Source organism: Cervus elaphus, chromosome 6, assembly GCF_910594005.1.
Source record: "Cervus elaphus chromosome 6, mCerEla1.1, whole genome shotgun sequence".
NCBI classification, from domain to species: Eukaryota; Metazoa; Chordata; class Mammalia; order Artiodactyla; family Cervidae; genus Cervus; species Cervus elaphus.
In genome coordinates, this window is record NC_057820.1 from 23,659,926 (window position 1) to 23,685,604 (window position 25,679).

General features: G+C 37.3%; 1 protein-coding gene across 1 annotated transcript in view; it reads right to left on the minus strand.

The window, feature by feature from the left end:
* Window positions 1-1,596: 1,596 nt before the first annotated feature.
* MRPL1 (mitochondrial ribosomal protein L1) overlaps window positions 1,597-25,679 on the minus strand; it is a 66,219-nt gene continuing 42,136 nt past the window's right edge. The window contains exons 8-9 of the mRNA XM_043906395.1: window positions 3,525-3,606; window positions 1,597-1,895 (exon numbers count right to left, since the gene is read on the minus strand). Of these exons, the coding sequence (XP_043762330.1) occupies window positions 1,777-1,895; window positions 3,525-3,606 (201 nt within the window). The 3' untranslated portion in view covers window positions 1,597-1,776. The remainder of the gene's footprint in view (window positions 1,896-3,524; window positions 3,607-25,679) is intronic.

The window sequence follows — 25,679 nt, forward strand, 5'->3', positions numbered from 1 at the left end:
TCGACTCAATGGACATGAGTCTGAGCAAACTCTAGGAGACAGTCAAGGACAAGAAAGCCTGGCAGTCCCTGGGGACACACAGAGTCAGACGAAACTTTGCGACTGAACATGAACAACTTTCAGAAGACCGGAACTGTGGGAAACAAGTAGATATTTTTTTTCACTCTTTCCTTCAACGCTCTTTCTCAACCCACTCCTCCAACTCTTATATTTCTACTTTATTCACATCAGCTGTGCCGGAATCCTGTAATTAGATACACCAAGAAACTGAAGTGTAATTATTCAATATTTTCAAAACTTAAAACTAGTCAAACAGTTTACCTTAGAATATATAAAAAGGAGGTAAAATGGCCTAATAGTTAAGAGAACAGGCTTCAAGATCAGACAAATGTAGGTTTAAATCTTAAATTGCCACTTATGGGACCTCACAGAAGTTTCACTTTCTTTTTCTGTGAAAATGAGAGTCTCACCTTCCTCCTTGAGCTCCTGTGAGGAGGAAATGAGAGGATGCACATAAAGCAGAAGACAGCAGTAGGCACTCAATAGAAGGTTACTGTTTTGTAGTCAATGTTACAGTTGTTTTCAGTAAAGAGTCATCAAATTTTAATTTTCCTGTGGGAGAAAAAAGCTTAGTGGGGTACAGTCACTTGGATGCCTCAGACAACTAAAATTTCAAAAACAATTTGGGAGACCTACATGGAGCCGTCAAATCATTCTTTACAAAGTTGAGTGTTATTAAAACACACCAACAAATTTATCAGGACTGTCATTTCATAGGGTTTCCCTTGTGGCTGAGACGGTAAAGAATCTGCTGGCAATGCAGGAGACCCAGGTTCAATCCCTGGGTTGGGAAGATTCCCCTGGAGAAAGGAATGGCATATAATTTCATACAAGAAAAAGCCCTTAAACATCCCCTAAAAAAGTGGAAGACAGTCTCAGAGTAAAGGAAATCAATCATTTCCAAGAAAGGACAGTTGGCAACTGCATGACAAAATTATCCTTAATTTTTTGTTTCATCACGTACCAGTAAACATTTAAGGACCAACAACAGTTTGCAAATTGGTAGCTGAACTTCCTAGCCTGATTCTTCATCCATGAATTGAGTTGCTTTATCTACCTCATGGTATATTCATTCAACAAACATGGACAACTTGCTATTAAGCAGAGGACTTGCGGATCAAATGAAGCAAAGTAAATATGTAAAAACACTATATACGCTGTGCCTTACATACTGCAAAGCACCATTAAAATATACAGCATTATTACAAAAATACAAATACTATAAATTGATTCCTAAGAGGAAAAAAAATCCCATCCATCTGTTTTAATGGCTTAGTCATTTTCTATATTCATGCTATCACAAAAGACATTCAAAAGTTTTCAGAATGAAGACTGTTCATAATTTTTCTTCAGAAGAGTCATACTTGGGATAGAGCCCACAATTCTTTCATTTTGTGTCTTGTGGGAATTGAGGACCTTACTTTTCTCTCATATACAGCTCTCAAGGGACGGTTATTAAGCTAGAAATTGCTGCTATAATTTACCAGCATGCAGAATCTGAATTCTTAGGAAGAAAATATAATAGGATCTAAAAGGTAGGTTCAGACACATAGCAAATTTTATTTTCTTATTTTTGAAAGTGTTCTAAAATTTTCCAGTGTTAAAACTTACTTTCAAGTATGATGATCAATAATAAGACACCAAACTTAAAAAACAGTTTTATAATTTTCGCTGTTGCTTCTTGAACCAGTGAGAATAATTTCACAATCAACACATTTAGGCAGCTTTTTTGTCACTTTCTTTGGTTTCTGCTTCTTTAGGCAACAATGGCTCGATCTTTAGTAACAAACCTTCACTTGTTGAGCTTCGAAGGAAAGCACGTACCACAAAAGGTCCTGCAAACAGAGACAAGAACCAATTCTCATTTTATTCCAAATACCTAATGAGCAAATACAAATATACAACAAGAAAGCTTATAGGATTCGTGTTATATTCTCATTTGAAAAGCACTGATATTACTGAACTATTATTTTAAATTATAACAAAGGGAAGATTGTTTCATTTCTAGAGAAGAAGGCAAACTAATTGTACCAGTGTTTACTAGACATTTATCAATGAAATCACACATATTCACTAATGATTCATCTCTCTTCCAGAAGGTGATCACCTAGAATTTATTTTATTGCAAAGACAACAGTAAAGGGAGCAGGTGGTGATATTTACCTTAGATGGCAAGATTCTAAATATTTATTTAAAACAGTCAGCACATATGCTACCTTTGTATTACCAAACATTTTTTAGTCAAATTCCCTAAAAATTAAAGAAGCTTTCATAAAGATAATGTGAAGGGACTTCATTTAAAATGGCAAAGAGAAGATAACTACATTGCTTTTAAAGATTTACTATTCATCACTCTAGGGCTTCCCTGGTGGCTCAGTGGTAAAGAATCTGCCTGCAATGCAGAAGACCCGGTTCTATCCCTGGGTTGGGAAGATTCCCTGGAGAGAGGAATGGCAACCCACTCCAGTACCTGGAGAATTCCATGGACAGAAGAGCCTGGTGGGCTTCAGGCCACGGGATCACAAAGAGTCAGACACGACTGAGTGACTAACACACACACACACACACACACACACACTCATCATTCTATTCCTGCTATAGGCTCAGAGGTTTTTAAACTGAAATCAAAGTTCTCCAAGAAATAGAAGAATCTATACACATACAATTACTAAGTATTATGGTCATACTTAGCAGAACAGAATTAACATATGAGGTATTTATTCACCAGTGTGTTTAACTCCCAAAGAAGGTTAAATATAGCCTAAGATTGTATTTTAATTATAATTTGGTTTATAAAACAAAATGTGACAGATTCCTATAATGGGAAGTCTGTTAAGTTATGAATCAGTTGAGGGTAATGGACTCTTGTTTGGTTTCAGTCAGCCACAAGAGAACACATTTTTGTGAATGACAAGTGATACAGCAGGAACTATACATGTTCCTAGCTTATGACACACCTGCTACATCAGTTTCACTGTTCTCCATGAATCACTCCATTTATAAAATGTGACTCTTCTGACATGACTAAAACTTGGTCTCTTTTCCAAAATAGATAAGATAAAGAAAGCCAACTGCGAGTACCAGTGACAAAGTGAATGGTCTGGCTTCAAAATATGATCTATCTCACAAATGATTTTAGTTTCTACTTGAACACTATTTTAAGTTTAAAGCAATCTGGTACATTTTTCTTTCAAATTTTATTACATTTAATGATAGAAATAATGTGGGAATTTATCAGGGCTTCACAGTGTATTCCTTGCTACTGTTAAAGAGGTTTCCTCTCTAGACAACTACAACTTGTTCAAAAGGATCAGGAATACTTTGGTGAATTCAATTTTATTTCTTTAACCCCTGGAAATATCACATTACTGTAGTTGCATATTAACTGGACTGTTTTCTTAATATTTTACATTTTTAAAGCATCACAGGATTATAGGGAAGTCTGACCCCAGTGAACCACTTACCCAAATTCAGTGGTCTTTGCCTACAAACTTCATTGATAACGGCCTGAAGATTGGCAGCTATCTGGTCACCTGGCATATCCAGCTGAAAGAAAAGGACACTTAACATTAATGATGTAAAAGGAAGACAGTAACACAATTTTTGGTAACTGTATCAGTAGTTATTCCAGACAGTGTTTTCAAATATTCAACTAGTGCAAATTATCTACTAAGGGACTCTGCTGTGAAAGAAAAAACTTCTACAGCCCTTTTTTAAGAATGCTACATTTACATGTCTCTACATGCAAGACTTAATTACCTTTCAGAGCATATTACAGCTAAGTTATTTTGAAGTGGTTCCCACCTGTGATTCCTTGAATTCCAAGAAATTTCCCCAAAGCATATTGTGGGGTAGAATATACCATCCCTACCCGCCACTTCTCCACCCCAGGCATCAGTGATATTTTTTTCTTAAAGTTGTTAATTTATTTTTTAAAAGAAACTTAAGAAAATATTTAGAAGTTAATGCTTTCAAAGTCCAAAATGAAATTCCTTGACTACACACATTCAGATAACACATATATCACACAGAGACATTTCCAAGATGCTATGCTAACACTCTTTAACTGCAATAACAATTATCTTCCTACTTAGCAAAAGCTACAGTAAGTCCTAAATAGTGAATGAGCCCTATTCATAAAACACCTAACCCAGCATGAATCTCTGGAAAGTCCTTGAGTTTATCATTCAAAATTCAACTCATGTTATTCTCTTAAATATGCCACTAAAAATCAATTCTGTTACAGTCCTATGTTTAAAGGATTTTGCACTTTGTCAAATGAATCCAGTTTTTAAAATACATGTAAAACTTGTAATAGTGTAACTGGTAAAAATTACACAGTAAGAATTTAAGATCAAAGAATTCTGTTTCTCAATGACTCTTGAGACCACTGTGAGAAATGTGGTACATAAGCATAAAAAGAATTCCTCCTGAAAAAAAAAATCATTCGCATCATCATCAGACAACATTTGTTCAACACCCACTTGGGCATGATACAGCATCAAACCCTAAATGAGAAGGTCTGGACATTACTGGAGGAATTTTCACTTTATGCCAATCCATAAGTGGGAGTTTTGAGAGGGGAAAAAAAGGAAAATCAAGCTATGCTTAATTCTCCTTATTAAATCCATGGACCTTACAGACATTAAATTCCATCAAAGTAAGTAGTTCACTGACAGACAGGGTACCTTACATTTGCTATGGCAGAAAAAAGAAAACAAAACATGTAGAGTATCAACATGTGTCCTTTCATTCCTCTCAATTCTCCACTTTACCTCAGAAGGCCCTTCTTTCTATTACCAACTGAAGTAACCAACACCACTCAGAGGAGCTCCTTTAACTCTTTGTAAAGATCTATTGTTGTTCTTTAGCCACCAGGTCGTTTCCCATGGACTGCAGCCTGCCAGGCTCCTCTGTCCATGGGATTTCCCAGGCAAGGATACTGGAATGGGTTGCCATTTCCTTCTCCCAGGGATCTTCCTGACTCAGGGATCAAACTCGCATCTCCTGCTTAGCAGGCGGATTCTTTACCACTGAGCAACCAGGGAAGCCCACAAAGACCTATACCTACCTTAAATTTGGGAAAGTAACAGACACAAGAAAAAGCAAAAGGTCCAATATACCTTCCTTAACCGTTACAAGCTAGACTGCTGGACGTTGTATACTACACTCAGATGTTTGTGACTATACTTTCTACAGCCTTATACCGCCATTTCTACTGTAAACTAACAACATAGGCTCCAGAAATGCAAAACAGATGCCCTCAATAATTTCATGAAATCTTAAAATACATTAACTGTTTTAAAATACAGCTTACACTTTTGTCCAAAATTTAGCACCTCTAATCATTAGTACTATGTCCTCTACTAAATCTTAAAATAAATTCAGTCACACACCTCACTTTACTTTTTATTTTAGATATTGTATAAAATTATGAAAAAGTTGTATGTTTTATGAGCATGCTGCTGCTGCTAAGTCACTTCAGTCATGTCCGACTCTGTGCGACCCCACAGATGGCAGCCCACCAGGCTCCCCCGTCCCTGGGATTCTCCAGGCAAGAACACTGGAGTGGGTTGCCATTTCCTTCTCCAATGCATGAAAGTGAAAAGTGAAAGTGAAGTTGCTCAGTCGTGTCTGACTCTTAGCGACCCCATAGACTGCAGCCCACCAGGCTCCTCCGTCCATGGGATTTTCCAGGCAAGAGTACTGGAGTGGGTTGCCATTGCCTTCTTATGAGCATAACTGTGATCATATAATTGGCTACTACAGATGACGAGAGCTACAAAAACACATGTATGCACACAAGCATTTTAAAAAATTATTTATTTATTGGCTGTGCTTGCTGGGTCTTTGCTGCTGTGTGGGGTTTTCTCCAGTTGTGGCAAGTGGGGGCTACTCTTTATTGCGGTGCACAGGCTTCTCATCGCACTGACTTCTCTTGTTGCAGAACACACGCTCTAGGGTGTGTGGGCTTCAGCAGTCGTGGCACGTGGGCTCCGTAGTTGCAGGTCCCAGGCTCCAGAGCAGAGACTCAATAGTTGCGGCACATGGGCTTAGCTGCTCCATGGCATGTGAGATCTTCCTGGATCAGGACCTGAACCTGGGTCTCCTACACTGGTAGGTGGATTCTTGACCACTGAGCTATCAGGGAAGCCTCCACTAATGTTTTTAAGAAAGGACTGATTTACTGAATCCTCCCTTCTGCTTTCATCCTTATTATATCAGAAATAAGTCGCTAAGCACACTAAAGGCTTTCTAGGTGGCTCAGTGAGTAAAGAATCCGTCTGCAGTGCAGGAGACACAGGAGACGCAGGTTGATCCCTGGGTGGGGAAGATCTCCTAGAGGAGGAAATGGCAACCCACTCCAGTATTCTTGCCTGGAGAATCCCATGGACAGAGGAGCCTGGCAGGCTACACAGCCCGTGAGGTCGCAAAGAGTCGAACACAACTGAGCATGCACTCATCTTCTAGTCACACTAGACAGTCAACTTCCCAAAGATGTCGGCATGGTGGCTCAGTGGATATAGGCAAACTGTATCTCTTTGATGCTCAGATTTTCCTCTTTCTGTGCAATTCGTAGCTTTTGCTTTCAATCACTTTCTACCATTATGGGAGAACTAAAAAACTGTGATTCTTAACCACTTTTCGTCCCTTTGAGATACAGATACACGCAGGACAAACTGTAGTCACGAGACTGTCTGAGGCTGTGATTCTTAAACTTTTTTTGGTTATCAAATCTTGCTCCAGAATAAAGTACTCAGGCACACAAAAATTTTAGCTCATGTTTTTAGGGTCTTCAAGGATTCTTTGATTAAGAGAAAGAGGATGGGAGAAGAAAAGCTCCTGAGGAAAGGGTCTCAGTTAAAAGGAATCCTTGGGCCACACCTGGAGAACCACCATGTTGGAAGTCAGCTCAAACACTTTGAAGGACTAAGGACAAGAGTAAGGAAAAAGGATTCAACTTAATGGTCTACATTTTACCGGGGACAGAACTAAAAAAGAAAAGCAAAGTATGTGTGCACAATTTTTAAACACTCCTGTGTTCCTCCTAAAGTGGCCTGCTTCTGTCACTGTAAATGTTCCAACAGCCTCTAGATGACTGATCATCTCTAACTGGAAACTGCAGAGAGAACTGCTGCTTTGAATAAGCACTTGTTAGAACACCTGACCTTCAAAATCTCTTCCAAGTGCAATGATCTAGGATCATATACAGGGTAGCCTGGCAGTGGTTTCTGCAAGTGGGCCAACACTCCTAATTCCCTTGACTCCTGAAGGTTTAAACCAAGAAAAGGAAGATGGTCTGTATTTCCTACACAACATCAAGGGAAGTGATAGCAGCAATAGTAGTGGCAGTGGCAGGGGAGATAGTAGAAGTAGTAAGAATAGAGCAGCTCTATTTACTGGGTGCTTACTCTAAGCCAACTCTCTTCTAGGCACTTAAACATTCTCTTATTTCTCCCAAATATCCTAAAGATGGGTCCCGTTATCCTTTTCCTTTTACAATCAGAAACTGAGACTCAGAAAACTTGGCAACTTATTCAAAAGCACCCAGATGATAAAGAGTGGTCCAGCAGCTATGTGCATAAGCTCTAAAGTCAGAGAAATGTCAACTCTGAAACTTCCACTGCTTACTAGCTTGTGACCCTGGGCACAGCTAGAAAGTGATGGTAATCCTTATGAAAACTGAAGTATCAATTCTCTGGAAAACACAAATGACTTGTTATAAACTAAGGAAAGAAAAAGAGGAAACTAAGTGAAAACTGAAAGAAAAAGAATATGCATTTAAGTGGGAAAAATGCAAATTTTTCTTTCTGCCTAATGAATCCTTTTCTACAGCTTTTAGCTGTTCACAGCACGCAATCTGGCAACACTCACTTGGCCTTCACTCTTTGTTGAGCTTTGACTGGGGCCTAGGAACAGAAAGATGAGGAAGACACGAATCTTACGATCAAGGAGCTTACCATGTGGTCACTAAAATACAACATGACAGGTGCCACTCAAACTAAATGAACAAAGTGCCACAAGGGTACAGGAGAAGTGAGTGTGACAGGGAAGGCCTCACAAAGGTGATATTTAAATGGAGGCTTAAAGGATGAAGAGTTCTGAAGACAAAGAGGATCTCCCAGGCAGAGGGAGGAGCACATGGTACTGTAAGAACAGGAGCTTTGGGTGACCAGGAGGCAGCTCACCGTACCTAGGCCCAGGCTTGGTTGCAAACTCAAATGACTCCAGCTGCCAGAGCTGGTAACATGAACGACTGGAGGGGACTGGGTTTGAGTGTACGTGCGTGTGACCTGCAGGACACGGCTGTGCAGAGGTGGACAGCACCGCCCCACAGGGAGGCAGCAGTGGCCACTCAGTGCTGACAGAGTGTTACACTGAGGTCTCTGGGGCCAGTTTATCAGAACTCTTAACTCATCAAGAACAACAAGGAATCTGGATTTCTGGGTGATATCATCTAGTTTTTAAATGCTGAATCAATAAAACAAACAAGCCTGGGAGCCAAACTCAGCCAGTAAGGTACCAATTTGCAACATCAGACATCAAGTTACATCACTGAAAATAACAGGAAATCCTGAATTTGAACTTGGCATAGTGATTTGAGACTACACTATAAAAAGATTCGAATCTATAGCTAAAGATTTTAGAATGCATGCGTCCTAAGTTGCCTCCCTTGTGTCCAACTCTTTGCAACCCCATGGACTGTAGCCCACCAGGCTCCTCCGTCCATGGGATTCTTCAGGCAAGAATACTGGAGTGGGTTGCCTTGCCCTCCCTCCTCCAGGGGATCTTCCAGACCCAGGGATCGAACCTGCATCTCTTATACCTCTTGCATTGGCAGGTGGGTTCTTTACCACTAGCACCACCTGGGAAGCCCTAAAGATTTTAGGCTATATTCTGTCAACCATGAGAAGCTACTTAATGTTTATAAGTAAACAACTGGTATTTCTCAGCTATGTTTTAGAAAGAATTTTAGAGGAAGGGTGTATAACAGGAGCTGGCAAACTTTTCTCTATAACTGGTCAGAGAGAAAATATTTGGGGCTTTGCAGGCCAAATGGGCTGTCACAAATACTCAATTCTGCTGTTGTGGTGCAAAAGTCATCCTATACAATACATGAACGATGACCACAGCTGTGTTCCAAGAAAGTTTAACTGACAAAAACAGCTGGGGAGCTGGGAGGGTCCCATAGGCCACAGTTTGCAGACCCCTGGTGAGGAAGACAGACCAAAGGATGCCTGAGAAAGTGAGTGGCTCTAAAAGAAACCATTCACTTTCACTACAACAGAAATGATTTTTGTTTTGTGTGTTTAACAGAAAGCTTTGTTGGGTGCTGATAGACTTTCAATGTATCCTACAGTGCATCTACTTATGCAGATGAGGCAGAAAAATGTTTTTTCAAGCTAAGAATTGAATTGCCATTTAAAATAAAAGTAGGAAAAATGCTCAGCAACTGTTCTGACAACTGCCGCAAATTTTACATATGCACTTGAAACAAGATGTTGCATGGGGCCTTTCTGGAAGTTTGTTCAGGACTGATGACCAGAGTCTACATCTGAAAGCAAAAAAGGCATTTAATGCCCTATATTCTTGGCCTTCCCAGGTGGCACTAGTGGTAAAGAACCCATCTGCCAATGCAGAAGACACAAGAGATGCACGTTTGATCCCTCGGTAGGGAAGATCTCCTAGAGGAGGGCATGGCAACACACTCCAGTATTATTGCCTGGAGAATCCCACGGACGGAGGAGCCTGGTGGGGTACAGTTCATGGGGTCACCAAGAGTCAAACATGACTTAGCACGCGTGCTGGCACCCACACTCTATATTCTAAAGAAAGATACCAACAATTAAGGTCATAATATTCTCTCCATAATCAACAACCATGCAAAGTAGAAGCAGGCCAAGAGGCAAGGCTCCAAGAAGCTCCTGTGCAGACTGGGGGCACTGCCAGAAGAGGGTACTGGTGGTTGAACATATGCTTGAAGGACATCAAATCAGTAAGAGCTGGTCAGAGGAGCAGCAACAACCCAAAGTGGGATGACAAGCACAAGCAGGTAAGGCAGGGCAGTTGCTTCTACTCCCTTTGTTAAGCCTTTACCCCAGAGGAGTTATGCCTGGAACCTGTAGTGGAGCAAGGCATTTACAACTGAATTAAGTCACTGCCACACTCTACAGTCTAGAGCGGAAGAAGGTGTGAATGAAATTTTAATAAGCCCTCCCCGCTTCAGATCACAAGCCATAAAGCCTGGTTCCAACTTGAACAAGGAAAATCTTTGGATATGAGGTCAGAGTTTTGAACTGGATCTCACTGCACTTTTAATTTCTGAATTAGATCACTAGAATTATGCCTCACATGCCTGTGCATAAGAGAGAAGAGAAACTGTGCATGGTACACTTGGAATCAGGGAGTGGAGAAGACTATTTCATGTTTGTACTTCACTAAATTCAGACTTTTCAATAGGGCTGTACATTTACACACAGACATATTCTGTGCACACGAGAACTGTGAATATACGTTCATAGGAATGACGGTTATAATAATGAGTGACACCTAGGACTTCTCTGGTGCTCCAGTGGTTAAGAATCCACCTTCCAATGAAGGGGACACGGGTTAGATGCCTGGTCAGAGAATTAAGATCCCACCGCTGTGGGGCAACTAGGCCCACGTGCCACAACTACTGAGCCCACGCCACAACTGGAGAGAAGCCAACTGCGACAACAGATTCCATATGCTGCAGTGAAGATGCTGTGTGTGGTAACTATAATATTAGTAAGACCCAGCACACCCAAATAAACAAACAAGTGATGCTGGAAACAACCTAAACGGCCCAAAAGGACTGAGATTGAATAAATTATGATACATCCACAAGATACTACTATGAAAATAATGCTCTGCAAGAATTTTAATAATTTTTGAAAATATTCAAGATACACTATTTAAGGAAAAGAGAAAAGAAAATTCAACATATAGTATAACAGTAATTACATAAACAAGAAATAAACACATAGTGCCTTGCAAGTTTCCTCCCTTTTCCTAGAGCCCTGATGACATGCCTGATGACACGAATAAGGTTTCTGTTCTGCTACAAACACATACACACAAAATACATGCATAAAGAAAGAACAATAATGAACAGCATTAAACAGTACTAAAATGTTACCAATTGCAATTTTAAAATGTTATAATCTTATTTATGCTATTTGTTATCTTTCAAATATTATATACATGCTATCACCTGTTAATTCCGAAAAAAAAACCACTAGCTTAAGCTTAGCATTTTAAATTATAAAACCAGTCTTTACAATGCTGAAAAAAAAAAGACAAGGCATACTTTATGTCTTTATGCTTCCCTGAAACAAAACAAAATCCATTCCCACTGCTGGTACTGAGGGACATCATGGCCCCTGCCCCCCGCCCCCCCTAACCCCCTCGCAAGGGTCCTAACAGGCTTATATATATTGATAATTATATTTTTTAACTGAAAGGCAGTAAAATTGAGCTTTTCAGGGTGTATAGTTCTATCAATTTTAACTCATGCAAACATTTGAGCAACCACCATCACAGAACCAAAAACCCTCCCTCATGTGACCTCCCTTAGCCATTCCTGATTCCTGGCAACCTAGTGACTTGTCACGATGGCTTCGTTTTTTCTAAAAGATCATACGGATGGAATAACATGTTACCTTTCTTTCCTCCAAAATTTAAAAAACTGGTAAAATATACATAAAATTTACCATTTTAACCCTTTTCAAGTGTACGGTTCAGGGGCATTAAGCACCTTCACTCATTGTAGGGCTCTGGCCACCATCTTACCTCCAGCACTTGTTCTATCTTCTGCATCTAAAACTCTGTATCAAATAACACTAACTTTCAACTCCCTTCAGCCCCAAGCCCCTGACAACCACAATTCTGTTTTCTATCTCTATGAATGTAACTGCTCTAAGCAGCTCATATAATATTTGAAATCACATAATATTTGTCCTTTTGCGACTGGCTTATTTCATTTAGCACAATGTCTCCAAGTTTCATTTGCTACATGTTGTAGCAAATATCAGCATTTTCTCCCTTTTTAAGGCTGAATAAAATTCTATTGTATGTACATACACATTCTGTTCATCCATCCATCCTTTGATAGACACTTGTGAACCATGCTGATATGAATATACATATATCGATCTATGTCCCTGCTTTCAGTTCTCTGAGGTATATATCTATAAGTGGAACTGATGGATTTTACGGTAAGTATGTTTAATTTTTTGAGGAACCACTATACCATCTTCCACAGCACCTACACCACTTCACATCCCCACCAGCACTGCACCAGGCTTCCAACTTCTCCATATTCTCACCAACACTAATCTCTGCTTTTCTGATAACAGCCATTTCAACAGGCATAACGCAGTATCTTCTTTTGATTTTAATTTGCATTTTCTTGATGCTAATGATACTGAGTATCTTTTCATGTGTTTATTGGCCATTTGTGCATCTTATTTGGAGAAGTGAAAAAAGTGAAAGTGTTAGTCGCTCAGTCGTGTCCAACTCTTTGCAACCCCAAGGACTGTATGTAGCCTGCCAGGCTCCTCTCTCCATGGAATTCTCCAGGTAAGAATACTTCAGTGGGTAACCATTCCCTTCTCCAGGGCATCTTCCCAACCCATGTATTCAAATCCTTTGCTAATTTTGTCTTTTTATTATTGAGGTATAAGAGTACTTTATATTTTAGCTATGCTTCTTATCAGATACACACACACACACACACACACACACACATAGTTTGCAGATATTTTCTGCCATTCAGTGGGCTGCCATCTCATTCTGTCAATAGTATCCTTTGATGCACAAAAGTCTTATGTATTTGATAAAATACAATTTATCTTTCTTTTTTTTTCTTTTTCATAACTAAATATTTTTATTTCACATCTGGATTCAGTTTCACATGTATTTGCATAAATAATTTAAAAATGATCTCTAATGATTATGCACAACTGCATGCTAGTTCAATGGGTCCCACTTTCATTCTCTACTTACAACACAACCCTCACTCTGTCGCAGCTCCAGAGGAGAGAGGCTGGTCTCTTTCTTTACAGCAACACAGAATTTGCGTTATGTAAAGCAGCTGGGTGAGTTCTACTTGTTTTATTTTATTTTATTTATTTATTTATTTTTTTATTTTTTTACTTGTTTTAAATTTTAATAATCAGGCTAGTGATTTTTTATTTATCATTAAAAGATAATACCCCAAACTGTTAAGGTCAGAATAAAATGGTACAGTTCTAGCATCCCAAGCTAGAAGGGATTACTTTTTTCAATTTATCTCTTTTGTTGCCTGTGCTTTTGGTGTCAGTATGTTACTTTCTGAGACTACTTTCAATCAGGTTACAGTCTGCAACCTTTTGAGAAAATGTCCTAAATTATTGTGTCTATGATCGTTCACATGTTCTTTTAAATCACTGAGTAGTATTCCATTACACAGATGTATCGGAGGGTTTTTTTTAAAAGCCATTCACGTATAGAAGGATAACTGGATTTTTTCCATCTTTTGATAATTATCAATACAGTTCCTACAAATATTTTTGTGGATATCTATTTTTGTGAATGTTATGTTTTGATTTCACCATAAATGTTTCAACTCTATGGGAATGGAATTGGTGGACCTTACAGTAAATATATGTTTAGTTTTGCAAGTTACTATCAAACTGTTTCCAGAGTGGCTGTACTATTTTGTATTCCTACCATCAATATATGAGAGTTTCTCTGTAATCTTGCCATTTTTTAAAAAGTAATTTTCTGCACAATACTTCCTCCTTTCCTTGTGAGATGCCAACGATATGCAAGTTAGATCTTTATTATCGTCCCATAGGGCCTTGATGCTCTTTCCCCCTCCCCAATCTTTCATCTCTGTTTTTCAGACTGCACAATTTTTAAGATCTATCTTCAAGTTCTCTGACTCTTTCCTCTGTCACTTCCATTAATTTCATCTCCTAAGTTAATTTCATTTCCTAAGTTCCCCTCTCTTGTAGATAAATGAATACTTTCTGATTCCCTGGGGAATCAGCACTTTTCAGCACTCTGCCCAGAAAGCTGAGGTTTTATTTACATTTTGCCTCTTACTTTCTCCAAGTGTTCAGGTAGTGGGGGCCAACGGGCAGGAAGTCAGAGAAAATAAGAACAGGTTGCCCATCTCAACCTCTTATCACCATAGATCCTCCAACAAGAAAGGAAGGCAACCCCCTTCCTCAGTTTTAGATACCTATGTCTTCCTCTGTGCCCACTAGCACTGTTAGGAGCCATAATCTTTACCTCCAAGCCTGAGGTTGAGGGCTTCTCTCAAGAGCCCTCCTGGGGCTCTCTCTGTCCATACTGATGTCCACTTCCTGGTTCTACACTATGCTGAGACCAAGCCATGTGACAACACAAATGGAAAAGTGGAAAACTCACCCCCAGTCTGGTGGCATTTCAAATTTTGGTCTTCCCTAATTCTCTTGCTACTGTTTACTATTCAGAGTCTTGCTGCTCCGGGCATTCTGTCCAAGGTTTATAATAGGTGTACTCACTGAGAGAGACACAGAGTCAGGTGATTATTACACCAGCTCACTTGGAACCAGAACTCCCCATGCTTATGTTTTATATATTTATATTTTAAGTTTGGCAAATTTTTTCTGTAAAGGACCAAAGAGTAAATATTTTAGGCTTGGAGGGTCACATATGACTTCTATTGCATACTCTCTTCTTATACAACCTTTTAAAAGACCATTCTAAGTTCACAGGTGGTATAAAAACAGACCATAGAGCCACTGTTTTCCAACTCTTGTATCAGAATACATTATTTCTCTCCAAATAAATGAAAATCCATGCAAAGACAAGCTGTAATATAAGTTATGCTTTACATCACTTTAACAACTCAATATCTTTACCAAAATCTATGAGTGCTATGAGGCAGAAGCAGCCTTTATCATTGGTCATGATAATCTGAAAAATGCTTAATTTTGTCTTTACATTTAATATATTTAATAATTCATAATAGGATCTTGCAGCTGTTTTATTGTTTACTGTAAACACTGTATTTCTAAATGCTATTATTTGTTTAGAAGTAACACTAATGAATGAATGCTGGATGGCATCACCAATGCCATGGACATGGACCTGGGCAAACTCTGGGAGACAGTGAAGGACAGGGAGGCCTGGAGTGCTACAGTCCATGGAGTCGCAGAGAGTTGGACACAACTGCAACAACAATACTAATGAAAATTACAGGGACTTCTCTTTCAGATCCATTCACTTTCTAGGATTTTGATAAAGACAGAATTCAGTAAGAGCTATCATATTTATCACTGGTTTTTGAAATAAAGCTAACAAAAGAAAGCTGTGTGTGCAGTATACTGACAACCACTTACCAAGAAATGGGTTTGCAACTAAAGGAAAGCAAGTCAATGTACTCCCCTACTCCATGTTACGTCACATTCATATTTTTAATCATGAGTTTTTCTGTTGATCAGTGATCACTACGTTGTTGAGTTAATGCTGTTTCTCTCAAATGGTATGGTTTTCCTTATGGTATTATTTATATCTGATGGAAGGGGAGAGTGACACTTCCAGTTCCCAAAAGTTCTGAGAAATTAGCATCTGATTTCACAACAGTATTGATAAGAAAAGTACAAACGATAAAAAACTCTTTTTAATTCTAATATTCCCACTGGTAAGAACACTGATAAAAATCCAACCAAAGGCTGCAACCTAGAATACTACAAAGACTATTCATCCCAGTTAAATAAATACACATCTCTTACAATGAAGCGCTGAGTATCACAATGAAGCGCTAGTATGTTGACATATATTGGGCCCTGAATAAATACTATATTCTCCTTTTTCTTAACTACATACTCTTAGATTTCCTGCCAATCTACTTTCTTTATTTTTAATGAGAACTAAAAAGTACAGAATTTGACTTGTATGTTCTACACCTTATTTTCCACTTTTAAATTGGTCTGTGACACAGTACACTGCAGTATACCAAAAATAATGCAACCAAAGAAAAGTTAATCATCAACAGGAAGGCATGGAGGAAAAGGAGGAGGGGAAGTGGCAGTGAGCATGTGCCAATGAGCAGCTGCCTTGTATCCAACTACTGTTTGTATCTGTTTTCAGCAATACTCCTTGCTTGCAGCTTTCTCAACTTGCAGACCTAGAGCCTTCAAAATAAGCCTTCATTTTCCATGTGCTATACTATTCGCATCTTGTTTTAACTGAACTCCAACACACTCACTTCTCCTGTTCTAACATGTTTGCTAAACCTGAAGGCTCTGATTTCAACACAAGATTTTACTGTGTTTATATTCCCTACCCCTGAACTTGTTTATTTTTGTTACCATATACATCATCTTTTATCAGCTGCCAAGTTGACAAGATTCTTGCCACAAAACAATTCACTATTACACAAGCAAAATACAGTGATACACACCTAGGAAGGGACTATGTCTACAACTTTAAAAAGGAGGAAAAAAGCACACCAAAGACAGGGCCTTATATTAAATATGTCAAAGATCCAAGTATATCTGAAGCCCAGACAAGAAACACTAGTTAAATCAGGTCTTGGCATGATTTAGCATAAACAAAAATCTGAATTGTCCTATCCCATTTTTTTTTTTGTTTTGTTTGCTAATAGCATTATTTACAGTTCTCAAAATCTGGATATTTTGTTGTTGTTCACTTCTTAAGTTGTGTCTGACTCTTTGAGATGCCATGGAGTGTAGCACGCCAGGCTCCTCTGTCCCTACTATCTCCTGGCTTTGCTCAAATTTCATGTCCATTGAGTTGGTGATGTTATCTAACCTCTCATCCTGGATATTCACGTGACTATAAAAGGGCTACAGCTGTTTTTCCTTTAATGCTATGATAACCATTCATGTCAAAGCTAGGCCATTATGTTTAAAAGATGTTCTTCAAAATTTCAATTATATTTAATGGAGTTTTTAGAAGCCTTCCTCAATCTAAGTTACTTTTAAGAGTTTATGTTCTAGTTTCATATTAATAAATTAAAAGAAAAGAATTAGCAATAGCTTCTAAATTAAAATAGAACAAGTAGCATATATATTTTGAAAGTACACTGTTTCTTTAGAATACTTCGCTCTTTTATTTAGTTAAGCAGATTTCACAGGATACTAGTCGGAATCTGTCTGGGGATAGAAGAAAATAAATAGGAAGAGTAGGACTCCACTCACTCCCAGGAGGAATCAATGTTTCATAATAAATGTACTGATGCCACTAATTTGGAATTAGTAATAATTCAAAGACTATCAAATATATTTTAAAATATATTTCAAAAGTTTTATGATGTAATGAATTAATAATGTGAATAAGATTACAGAAAAATATTTAAACATCTTTATAGAACATACATTTATATTAAAAACATTGCTTAATATAAACAACTGATTTGCTAGTTACAGGTGGCACTAGTGGTAAAGAATCCTCCTGCCAATGCAGGATATACAAGAGACGTGGGTTCGATCCCTGGATGGGGAAGATCCCCTGGGGTAGGAAAATGGCAACCCACCCTAGTATACTTGCCTGGAAAATTCCATGGACAGAGGAGCCTGGTGGGCTACAGTCAAAGGAGCCACAGAGAGTCAGACACGACAGGGCAACTAAGCAAAGTAACTGAGGCTGCATCTATCAAGCAACATTTTTTTATTAGATATTCAGTGTTATCATATTAGTAAGTTGCACATCATTGAAAAACTTCTGTGGTATTCACTTTCAAGTAATTCATATTAATCTTCCCACAAACTTATTTCTCTTTTCATGTCTTTCCAATCTGTACGTGAATGAATAAGGTGGAAGGGAAAAGTAGAAAAGAAAATAGAGAAGAAAAACTTCAGAGAGCTATTAAAAGAAGGAAAAAATAAAAGGACAGAGAAAGAGGGAGGAGGGTAGTAGGAAGGGAAAAGGGAGCCTGAAAACAAACTACATTAAAAAGAAAAAGCCTACAAATAAATCATGTCAAATAATATTCATCAAAGTGCCAAAGATGAACAATTACCTCTTCATCCAGAGACTGAAAGAGTAAAACTACCATGAATATTCAAGTGGGAAGAAAAAAGTTATAAAACTGTTCAAAAGCCTAATTATTATAATTGTTCTTAAATTAAGCCTCATCTAAACTCCACGGGGTCGCAAAGAGCTGCACATGATTGTGTGCCTAAACAAAAATCTCCTGCCTAGACTGGTGGCCAGAATTCTGGGAGCCAGGTAAGCGAAAAGGAGAGGAGGGTTTCTCAATATTCCATATACATATATTCACTTAATCTCCCTGTTTTCAGTTTTCTCAACTCCTGATCTCTCCCAGTAAGAGACCTTTGTTTTCACCTTTCCTGCCACCTACTAGCAGGGGAAAGGGCAGTTACTCAGGGTCAGGAAATATGTAAAAATCTTCAATAGTTGTCAGCTAAACCTATTTCAGAGGGTTCTTGCTCCATCCCCACACATAGCATTAACATGCAGTCCCTGTGGTATCCAGAGCCAGATCCTAGCCTTTTTAAAGATCCTGAAATTTATTTCTTTGGCTTTCTCCATTGCTGACTTAAGATTTGACATTTCCTAATCAGTTACCACTGTGGTATTCATTCCATCTTTACCTGGAAGCCTCAGAGCACATGTTATTTTCAAGAGTCCATTTGATACTTTGGAAAGAATATTAACATTATACTACAGGCCACAATGAAAGTCTTGAGAAATTTTTTAAAAGTAGAAACTAAAAAGGATACATTCTTCAACCTTTAAGGCAGTTAAATTAGAACATACCAAAAATCTAAGCAAGTCAAAAAAGGTTCCAAAAGTTTAAAATATTCTCCCAAATAAGAATAAAAAGTACCAAGAAAATAATGACAAGAAAACTAAGTATCAAACTTGTAGTTAGAGGCAAATTACACTCTTTCAGTATTAAAAAAAAAAAAACACCTCACAGATCTTATATAAAACTTAGAAAGTTAGAAAATGAACAACAAAGCAAATCTCAAGGTAATAAAAAGAGCAAATTGATAATTCATAGATAGAAAAAAATAGCAATAAATTCTAAAAATTATACTAAAAAAAGTACTTTAAAACACATATTTGAGATACCACTGGAAACTATATTCAATACACTGTGATAAACCATAATGGAAAGAATATGAAAAAGTGTATATACATGTATAATTCAATCACTTTGCTATACAGTAGAAATTAACACATAAATCAACTATACTTTAATAAAATAAATTTTAAAAAATATAAAGAAGAATGTCTTATTCTTAGGTTATGAACATAAAAATATTTAGGGATGAAGTAATATAATGCCTGCAACTTAATTTTAAGTGGTTCAGAAAATATAAAAGAATATCTACTACTTTAAGCAAACTACATATACTAGTTGTTCTAAGCAAATATGACAAAATAAGTGAACCCAGGTGATGAGTATATTAGGTGTTTGTTATACCATAATTTCAACTTTCCATTCATTCAAAATTTTTCAAAATAAAAAACTGAAGAAAAAGATGTGCAGATGTGGAGGGTATTTACAAACAAGAGCTTAAGCTATTTCAAATAAGAGCTTAAATAAACTTTATTAAGCAATAAATTCCAAGAAAATCTGTAATATTTCATTATTTTCTTACCTGAAATGTTATGAATGTGATTTAATTTCTTTAGAGTTTTCTCTTCTAAAGAGATATGAACCCAAGAAGCCCCCAATGCTCTAAGATAAAATGAAGATACACCATCAAGATTCCTGATTTTATGGTATTTTAAAAGATACTGCAGTTAAAAGTCATTTTAAAAAGCTTATTGTACATGGATACTTGAAAAGAATTACTTTGAAGTGAAAAATGAAAATGGCAAAAGGTGACTGAAATTATAGCAGGTCTTCAGAAAACATTCTTTTGAAAGCTAAACACTTTTTATAAAGCATGGGAAATCCCAAGAAGTTACTGTGCTAACATCAAAGCATTTAAAGGGGCCCAAACTCCAAAACATAACCTGAAACTGAGTAGATTTTAGAGTACACTGTACCCTTTGAAGAGGCAATGGCACCCCACTCCAGTACTCTTGCCTGGAAAATCCCATGGATGGAGGAGCCTGGTAGGCTGTGGTCCATGGGGTCGCTAAGAGTCAGACATGACTGAGCGACTTCACTTTCACTTTTCACTTTCACGCACTGGAGAAGGAAATGGCAACCCACTCCAGTGTTCTTGCCTGGAGAATCCCAGGGACAGGGGAGCCTGATGGGTTGACGTCTATGGGGTCGCACAGAGTCGGACACAACTGAAGTGACTCAGCAGCACCCTTTGAAAGGTCCACTGTGCATTATATCACAAATACACATTTTTATTCTGAAACTTCATCTAACTTTATTAATCCTGGAAGATTTCTAGGTTACACTTGATTTGAAAATCAAAGTCTAAAACAGATGAACACTACAGTAACTATTTCTACATATGTGAGATTCTACTGAACTGGATTCAGACATAAAAGTCAGCTAGTTACTACTTGAAAATATACACAGAAACATGGGTCAGATTTTATAGGCTCTTTCAGGCTGGACATAATAGGCCACAAGAGTCATAATTTATTACAGTATGAAATACTATGAGAGGTTAAATAACCGAATGAGCACATTCCACACTTTCCTTTAAACTACAGTTCATGTCCTTTCCTCTTGATAAATGCCCCTACTACAAGTCCTAATGCGCCATATTTTACAGCTCAAGAATTTTTTTTCCTAGTGAAAAGTTCTATCTTTGATCTCCGTCAGTCTCAGCAAATGAAACCTAACTACAACACTACCACATATGATTTTGAAATATGTGAAGAAGTCAATATTAACAAAAGTGAAGGAAGGAAGAGAGACAGAGAACATTTCAGTTTTTGACAAATATAAAGGTACTATGTGTGCCTCTGCAAAATAGGAACGTCAATATTAACAGAAAATTAGAAAGAACTTTTACTTTATCATAAAGGACATGTTAAGAAAACCAGTCAACAATGGTACTGGCTTACATTTACAAGTGATCTGGAAAAGGAGGCTGGAAGCCAAGATTCTTAAATCAAACAAGCAATCTATCAGAGAAAAAACAAAACATATTTCTGACAGCCTCTTAGCTAACATAAAATGGATTTGTGGTATGTTATAAAATAGTAACAGACACCCTTTGAAAATTACTTCAAAGTCTTTATTCTGGCAGGTTTAAGCTACAGTATGTGGACATACATAGTATCTGGACACTGTTTAGTTTTTCTGTGTAATGTCAAAAAATACACCTGACTAAACATGCCTATAATGAATAAAGGACAACACTCTTAATTCTGACTCTTATTTTGTGAAACCTCAGGAATTAAAATTTTTACTTTCAATATTACTTACAAGGATTGTTTGAAAAGTTTAAGTTAAATTTTTACAAATTATTGATTCACTACATATAATATATATTGACGCTTTTGAACTGTGGTGTTGGAGAACACTCTTGAGAGTCCCTTGGACTACAAGAAGATCAAACCAGACAATTCTAAATAAAATCAACCCTGAATACTTATTAGAAGGACTGAGGCTGAAGCTGAAGCTCCAATACCTTGGCCACATGATCCAAAGGGCTGACTCATTAGAAAAGATCCTGATGCTGGGAAAGACTGAAGGAAGGAGAAGAAGGGGACAACAGAGGATGAGACGGCTGGAAGGCATCACCAGCTTGATGGACATGAGTTTGAGCAAGCTCCGGGAGTTGGTGATGGACAGGGAACCCTGGCGTGCTACGGTGCACGGGGTCTCAAAGAGTCGGATACGACTGGGCGTCTTAGTGCACCACACACAAAACTGTAAAAGACCATTTATAGGTCACGGGTCTGTTGTTAAAAACAGCCTCAATTGGATTTGGTCCATGGGCCATATGTAGTTTGTGGACTCTGCTCTGGATAGCCTCCTTTTATTCAAAATGAAGCGGACCCCTAACAGGCACATAATGCTGTCAGTTCCTGTTCATCCACACGCTCATTCTAAAGCCAATCTTGCACCACACAAAGCAACAACAAAACAACAAAAATAAACCTCTAGTATTTCTAACTATACAGTAACATCACCTTTGGAAATCTCAGACTGTTAAGGAAGATATATTACTGTGCTTTGAAAATATTCTTTCAAAGATTTTCTGTTAAAGTCTGTTACCTCTGATAATTATTATAAATATTTTTATGGAATAGCTATATTGTATTAGATACAATCACAGATAGATTTTTATTCCCTTTTAAATATCTTTATTGAGGTATACTTGATAACTTTATAGAGGCATACTTTGCATGTCATATTATTCACCATTTTCTAAATCATAATTCAATGACTTTTTAAATAATTTTTTCTACCAACACCGTAAATCAGTTTTCAAACTAACGATCTCTGAAGCACATTTACTGTTAATACCTGTTTTCGCCCACCCCTTCGCCTCAGGCAACCACTAATCTTTTTGTCTTTATAGTTTTACCCCTTTTTTTGTACATTTCACATAAATGTGGTTTCTGCATCTGCTTTTTTTTCATCGAGCATGTTCTTGATGTTCATCCACATCATAGTATGTATCCATAGTTTGTTCCTTCTTATTGCTAAACAGTATTCCAAGAGATATGCTACACATTCTTAAAGTGTCAATCTAGCAAGTTTTGACATACATATACACTTACTGGTGGCTCAGATGGTAAAGAATCTGCCCACAGTGCAGGAAACCTGGGTTTGATTTCCAGGTTGGGAAAATCCCCTGGAGAAAGGAATGGCTAACCACTCCAGTATTCTTACCTGGAGAATTTCATGGGCAGAGGAGACTGGCAGGCTACAGTCCATGGGGTCATAAAGAGTAGGACACGACTGAACATCTAACACTTGCACATACTCCTGAAACCATCACCAGTCAGAATAACAGACAGGTCAATCACGTCCCCAGTTCCTTGTGCTCCTTTGTCATCCCTCATTCCCACCCTGTCCCAGCCACCTTGTCCCGAAAGCAACTTCCAGTCTGTCTTCTGTCACTATATATCACTTTGTATTTGTCAGAATTTTATATAAATGGAATCATGCAGTATGTACTTTCGTCTGCCCTTTTCATTCAGCACAATATTTTAAAAATTCATTCATAAAAAAAAAATAAAAAAAAATAAAAAATAAAAAATAAAAAAAAAAATAAAAATTCATTCATATTAGAGCATGTATCATTGTTTCTTTTTATTATTAAAGAAAATTCAATTGTATAGAACAACAAAGTTTGTTTATACATTTACATGTGACGTGTTTCTGGGTTTTGGCTATTACAAATAAATCTGATGTAAGCATCTGTTTACAAATCTTTGCATAAGCATATGCTTTCATTTCTCCTGAGCAAATATCTAAATGTGAAGTGATGGGATCATATAGTAGGTGGGTTAAACTTGTGAATCTACAGAACTGTTTGCCAAAGAGGTTTCATCATTTACATCCCCACAGCAACATATGAGCATTCCAGTCACTCCACATCCTCACCAACGTTGGTATGATCAGTTTTTTAAATTTTAGACACTCTAGTAGATGTACAGTGGTATCTTGCTGTCATTTTAAATTGTATTTCCATAATGACTGATACTGTTGAGCATATTTCAATGTTTGTCATTTATCTGCCATGTGTCTGTCATACCTTCATGAGGTATTTCAAATCTTCTGATTTTTAAAACCAGACTGTTTAATTGTTGAGTTTTAAGAGTTCTTTATATATTATGGATTTATCAGAGAGATGATTTGCAAATATTTCATCCCAATCTGTGATTTATTTTTTCATTCTCTTAACAGCTTTTTTAAAGAGAAAAAGCTTTTAATTTTTAAAAAGTATGAATTACCGATTTGTTATTTTTGTAGATCATGCTTTTGGTTTATATCTAAGAAATTATTCCCTAACCCAACTTTTTCTTCTAGAAGTTTTATAATTTTAAACTTTATATTTAGGTCTTTGATACATTTTGAGGTAATTAAGTATGGTATGAAGTGTGGATCAAAGTTCATTTTATCTCATATAGATATCTAATTGTTCCAGTGCCATTTGTTGAAAAGTCTATTGCTTTGCCATTAAAAATGCTTCTGTACATTATTTTAAATCAGTTGTCCATATATGTTTTATACTTTTCTTCTGACTCTCTATTCCACTGATTATTTTGTTTCTTGACATCAATATCACATTGTCTAAATTACTGTAGCTTTATAAATCTTTAAGTCAGATAGACCTCCAACTTTGTTCTTTGTCAAGGCTATTTTGACTCACCCAGGTCCTTTGTATTTCCACATGAATTTTAGAATCATGTCAATTCTACAAAAAACTTCAACGGGGTTTTGATCTGTACAGTCTATACATTACTTTAGGGACAACTGATATCTTCACACTATTAAGTTTACTGATCCATGAACACAGTTCATCTTATCATTTCCTTAGATCTATTTAATTTTTCTTGACTATGTTTTGAAGTTTCCAGTGTATGGATTTTTCACATCTTTTATCAGATTTATCCCTAAGTATTTCATATTTATTTAATATTACTTTGGCATTCCTTAGTTTTAAATTTTAATTTCCAAATGTTCATTACTGTTATATAGAAGCAAACTGATTTCCATATATTAACCTTGTATTCTGAAACTTACTTAACTCACTTCCTTGTTCTAGTAGCTGAATCATGTCATCTTATGAGAAACGACAGTTTTATTCTTCCTTTCTAATCGGGATGTCTCTTTTTCCCGCCTGAATACACCTCCTAGAATTCTTAGATTAACGATGAAAAGAAGTGGTAAGAGTGGATATCCGTATCTTGGTCCTGATCTTAGGAGGAAAGCATTCAGCCTTTCATTACTATGTATGATATCAGCTGTTGATTTTTCTTAGATGTTCTTTACCAGGTTGAGGACATTAACTTGCATTCCTAGTTTGCTGAGACTTTTTAATAAGAAATGAGTATTGGATTCTGTCAAATGTTTTCTCTATATCTACAGAAATGATCACATGACTTGATTTTTAGTTAGTTGAAATGAACCCTGAATAATCATTGCAAGGACTGATCCTGCAGCTGAAGCTCCGATACTTTGGCCACCTGATGCAAAGAGCTGACTCACGGAAAAGACCATGATGCTGGGAACGATTGAGGGCAAGAGGAAAAGGGCACAACAGAGGATGAGATGGTTGGATGGCATCACGGACTCAATGAGTTTGAGCAAATTCAGGGAGATAGTGAAGGACAGGGAAAGCCTGGCATGCTGCAGTTCATGGGGTCGCAAAGAATCAGACATGACTTAGCTGAACAACAACAAAGAAATGTGGTAAATTGTAGTCATTGTTAAGTGTTAAACTAACCTGTATTTCTAGGATAAGCCCTACGTAATCATGACATGTTATTCTTTTACACACTGCTAGATTCTATTTGCTAAAGTTTAGCTTATAATTTTAATATTTACATTTGTGAATGATGCTGGACTGTCATTTCCTTTGCCTGGTTTTGATATCAAGATAATGCTGATTGCTTTAGGTGTGTGTGTGGGGGTGTGTGTGTAATTAAAGTCCCTGTTACTCCATCTTAGCCAGAAGTGTGTGTATGTG